The sequence below is a fragment of the Neophocaena asiaeorientalis genome, unplaced genomic scaffold (assembly GCF_003031525.2).
Source record: "Neophocaena asiaeorientalis asiaeorientalis breed wild unplaced genomic scaffold, Neophocaena_asiaeorientalis_V1.1 scaffold185, whole genome shotgun sequence".
Classification (NCBI taxonomy): Eukaryota; Metazoa; Chordata; class Mammalia; order Artiodactyla; family Phocoenidae; genus Neophocaena; species Neophocaena asiaeorientalis.
The window spans coordinates 229431-234028 of record NW_020171809.1 but is presented as its reverse complement, the minus strand read 5'-3'; the positions used below and the strand labels follow the sequence as shown (position 1 = coordinate 234028).

At 66.2% G+C, this 4598-nt stretch overlaps 1 protein-coding gene across 1 annotated transcript in view; it reads left to right on the top strand.

Annotated features, from left to right (window-relative positions):
- The window catches only part of BOK (BCL2 family apoptosis regulator BOK), a 10834-nt gene that overhangs the window by 358 nt on the left and 5878 nt on the right, over positions 1 to 4598 (top strand). The window contains exons 2-3 of the mRNA XM_024760092.1: positions 12 to 224; positions 2759 to 2887. Coding sequence (XP_024615860.1) covers positions 12 to 224; positions 2759 to 2887 — 342 coding nt within the window. The remainder of the gene's footprint in view (positions 1 to 11; positions 225 to 2758; positions 2888 to 4598) is intronic.

Here is a 4598-nt window from a genome sequence, read left to right as displayed (position 1 = left end):
CCTGGCCGAAGTGTGCACGGTGCTGCTGCGCCTGGGTGAGTGCGGGCCTCGCGGGCGGGATCCCAGGCTTACCCTCCAAAGCCGGCCGGCGGGGCGGCCCCGCTGCGCCTCGGGGTACAACTGCCCCTGCACTGGCCCGCCCGCCGGTGACCGCCGGCACCCGCCCCTGCTGGGCCTCGTTCTCCCCTCTGGGGCAGAGAGGGGGCTGGTCCGGAGTGCCCTGAGTAACCCGGCGCACAAGGCGGGCGCACCCAGACCGATGATCCCTCCAGCACCCCACTCTTCCAGTCCCCCCTCAGGCTCGCCTGTGCACCCGCCAAAGACCTCCCCGCATTTGCCTGCTCAGCCCGGATTTCAGACACTCTGGAAATAAAGGATAGACAGCTCCGGGAAGAATGATGTTTTGGTGGCTAAACTTCCTGAGTGACCCTTGTGCTCAGCTGGGCACAAAAATCCTTTGTCGGACCACGTGTCCTGCTGTTTGTTTTGGAAAATAGGTCCTTGCAGTTACTGGCTCAAATCCTGCCATGGGTTGCTCTTCTCTCTTGATTTGGAGGCCTCTTAGGGCTCCCGGCGAAATTTAGTGCCCCAGGAGAGCTGAGCCACCGTGAGGCTAGGTAGCCCAAGATCTCACCTGGACGCTAGTTGAGTGGACATCTGGAGATACTTGACTGTGGGGTCACACATAGCCCGGTAACTGTCTCCACCTTCTCCAAGGACCCCGGAGAGGGAGGGACCGGCCCAGCTGACTCAGTCAGTCCACCTCTCCACAGGGACTGAGGCTGCCCAGCCCTGCCCCATCCAGTGTGACAGTTCCACCCCAAGCGTGTGCACATGGGGACGTATGGCAGCACAGATGGAGCCCTGACCAGGTGCCTCTCCAGGGGAGAGGCTGGCCCCGGAACCCTGGTTGGAGGGAACACCCTGTGAAAGCGGACGCCCTCCCCTCCTCAGGCTGGCTCGCGCGTCTGCTTGCCCCTGTTTTGTGTGGACCCTGGGGGCAGGGTTGTGTAGACCTGGCCTGCACAGGAGTGTTGGGGTCCGGGGGAGACACACAGATGCCGAGGGGCCATTGCAGAAGGCTGCCGGGGGGGCGGTGTCCCGCCTGGGTCTCAGGGGAGGGGAGCAAGTGGGGTTTGGGGGATCAGCCAGAGGCCCAGAGTGCCTGGACTCCCCTGAGGTCAGCGCCCGAGCCACCTCTTCCAGTTGGGCTGTGGGGACAACACTGGGGGAGCACTCCAGAGGGTCCTGGTGAATATGGTGTCTTGACCTCCCAAGAGCCCCTGGAGTGGCCAGGAGGAGATCCTGCCTCTGCCCTGCCTGCCCCCAGCTCCATCTCCTTGCCTGCGAGCAGCGGCTCGGGGCTGCCTCTACCTTGGGCCCGGGGTCCCTACTGTTTGAACTTTCTGAAAAGCCCTGCTTTGGGCTCTGCTAATCAGACGGGCTGGTATCTGTCCCTTCAGCACTGTGACCTCAGACCCGGAGAGCCTGGGATGCTTCCGGCCAGGGCTGGAGGAGCAGAGTCCGACCAAGTGCCCTGCGCTGGCCCTCTCAGGGGCCAGGCCTTCAGGCCCTCCTCCAGCATCCGGCCTCATCACGGCCAGTCCCTGGGGTTCAGTTCCTGCGAGATGGCTAAGGGGACCCTGGAGGGAGATGGCTTGAACCCCCAAAGCATCCGCCCTTGCAGCTGCTCAGCGTGACCGCCCCTTCCCCACCAGTCATGGTCTGGAGCTGTCTCCCTGTCCCCAGCGTACCCCCAGTTCCTCCCGAGCACAGACGCCCCGCTCCTGGAGCAGCAGCAAACAGGAAGAGGCCTGGGTCGAGTTGGGGTCAGTCCCCGGTAGACCCCGGGGTCTGTATGTGGGAACAGCCAGGCCAGCCCTGGGAGTTTCCATGCTCCCTCCCGCATCGTTCTGCCAGCCTCCCCGCAGTCCTCCTCTGGTTCCAGATCTTAATTAATTAGATGGAGTGCATCTGGCCCCATGGGTGACTCGGAGCCCTTATCGCCTGGACTTCCAGTAGGAAGCATTTTCCTGTTTGCTTTGGCGGAGAGGCGGCTGGGTTGGGGGACGCCCAGTCCGAGGGCTGTGTGGGATTCCCGGGACGTGACTGCCAGGGGTGCTGCAGCGGGCACATGTGCAGGCAGTGCCCTTGACAGGGCCTCCCGCTGCCACGTGTGGCCGCCCCATCCAGATACCCCTGCTTGGCCCCAGGAGCCCAGGTCTGACCCTGTGTGGCGCTGGCGGCCCCGGGTAGTGGCTCCTTTTCTTGGTTCACTGAATGGTGCTGGCGCCTGAGCAAGGACACCCCTGTGAGGCAGCAGCCGGGCTCCCCACCGGTGTGGGGTCGCTGGAACAGTCCACACCCATGTTGGGCTGGCTGCTTGCTTGTCAGACTACCGCCCTCCCATGCAGCTGGCTATGGGCTGTGAGTCACTGATCAGGCATTGCTGGGGTGCCCGCCCCACTGGCCCAGCCGGCTCTGCCCTGGGGGGAGGGTGGGCGTGGCTGGCTCGGCAGAGGGGACAGGCCCCAGAGGCAGGTCTGGGGGTGCCCACCGCACCTCCCTGGTCTTGTCCCCGGGGGTTCTGGGGGTGGTGTCTCGTGGGTGGGAATGTGACAGGTCGAGGGGTCGGGAATAGGGCTGGGATCAGGGTCCCCAGCTGTGGCCACAGGCTGAGGAGTGAGCTGGCCCCAGGCCCGCGTGGGCCCCACAACCCGTGGGTGTGACCACCTCTGACCCGCCTGTGTGACCGCAGCAGACGAGCTGGAGCTGATCCGGCCCAGCGTCTACCGCAACGTGGCCCGCCAGCTGAACATCCCCCTGCAGTCCGAGACCGTGGTGACCGACGCCTTCCTGGCTGTGGCAGCCCAGATCTTTTCTGCAGGTAGGCCTGTGTGTCCAGGGGGCCCACACTGCTGGCATGGCCCAGGGTCTGTGGGTCAGGGCCGGGGCTGCAGCGCTGGGTGGGCTCTCAGGGGAGCCTCCCTGGGTCCAAGGACAGTGGGCCTCTTGTGCGGTCCTGGGGCTGTGACCGGAAGCCCTGTCTGGGCTGCATGTCCCAGGCTGCCAGTTGGTGCTGACTGTTGGCTGGAGTGGGGCGGGGCTGTTCTGCATGTGGCCTGTACGTGTCCCGTGGGGCTTGGGCTTCTCACGGCGTGGCCGCAGGTCCCAAGCAGCCCAGGTGGGCGCCGCCAGGCTCTTTTGACGTAAGAAGTCACCGTGTCACTGAGCCTGAGTCTGTTGGTCAGAGGCAAGTCGCAGAACAGCCCCCATAGTGGGAGGGGTGCACTAGGGTGGGAGTCCCTGGTGGAGCGGCTCACCGGGACACATTTGGAGAATGTTGACACACCTGTCTCACCCGGCTGGCCCGCAGTCACCTGTGGATCTCCCGGGGCCTCCACCTGGGCCCTAGGAGCAGGTGACGTCTGCCCCTCCTCCGTGTGCCCTCGCCCTGAGTTCAGCTTGTGCTGCTTCCGGTCTGCACACCTGCCTCCAGGCTCCCAGGAAACTCTAGGACTCATCCCCCAAAACCGCCTCTCGTTCCCACGCCGCCTCCTGGGACCTGCTGGGCTCCCTGAGGTCCACAGACCTTGTCTCCCCACCCGTGACCTCGTGCCCTGTTCTGGCGCCCCTGCCCTGCGTGTCCACCTCGGTCCTGTGTCCTGGTACGTAGCAGGCGCCAGGCGCTGCTGGCCATCACGTAACCGAAGCCCCCAGCCCAGTGTAGCACCTGCCCCGTCAGCCGATCCCACCGAGGTTTCCCCAGCACTGTCTGGCGCTGCCCTGGGCCTGGGGACCCTGTGATGGACGGGATGGCCAGTCCCAGCCCTCAAGGAGGGGGGCTTGGGGGGTCCCAGAGCCAGAGTGTTCCCGGGGCGCATCCTGGTGGAGTGGGGGTGTGAGTGGCCACGTGGCATCGAGGGTGGGAAGGGCTTTGGGGAGGACGGGCCCCTTCTGCGAGGCGGCTTTGGGTCTGTCGTCGACCAGCGGCGTGACCTTGGAACACCCCTTGCCGTTCCTTAGCCGTCGGATGGTTGGGACGGCAGCAGGGCTTTGGGGCAGAGGACGCCGGGAGCCACAGTCCCACCCCATGGGGGACCTCCGCCCACCGGCAGAAGAAAGGAGGCCGGTGGAGGGGCTGGGGCTGCCGCATCCCATCAGAGGGCCCCCAGCCCGCTGACCGCACCCTCTGGGTGTTGCCCTGCACTGTCCCCTCTCGGGGAGGCTCCTCCGACCCCTGGTGGGCAGGCCGGCGTGGCAGGGACACGGGACCCCCGGCTGCAGGACCCAGCCTCCAGGGCGTCACTGGGTGGCCAGGACTTCACGGGGGAGTGCCTGGGAGGGAGGGGGCTGGTGAGAGGCGTGGGATGCCCAGGAGGTCTGGCAGTCCTGACCCGGGTGCCCTCGCGGTGACCTGGGCAGGCCGGGGAAGGGAGCTGACAGCCGCCCTGGGCCCTCCCTGGGCTCCCATCAGGCCCGACGCTGGCGCGTGGGTGGCCGCTGGTGTCTGTCTCCGCTGTCGGGCGGGCGAGGGCTGGCTCTAAAAGGAAGCGTCACCTCTGAACGCGGCTGCGGCGGCTGGTGTTTGGGACTGA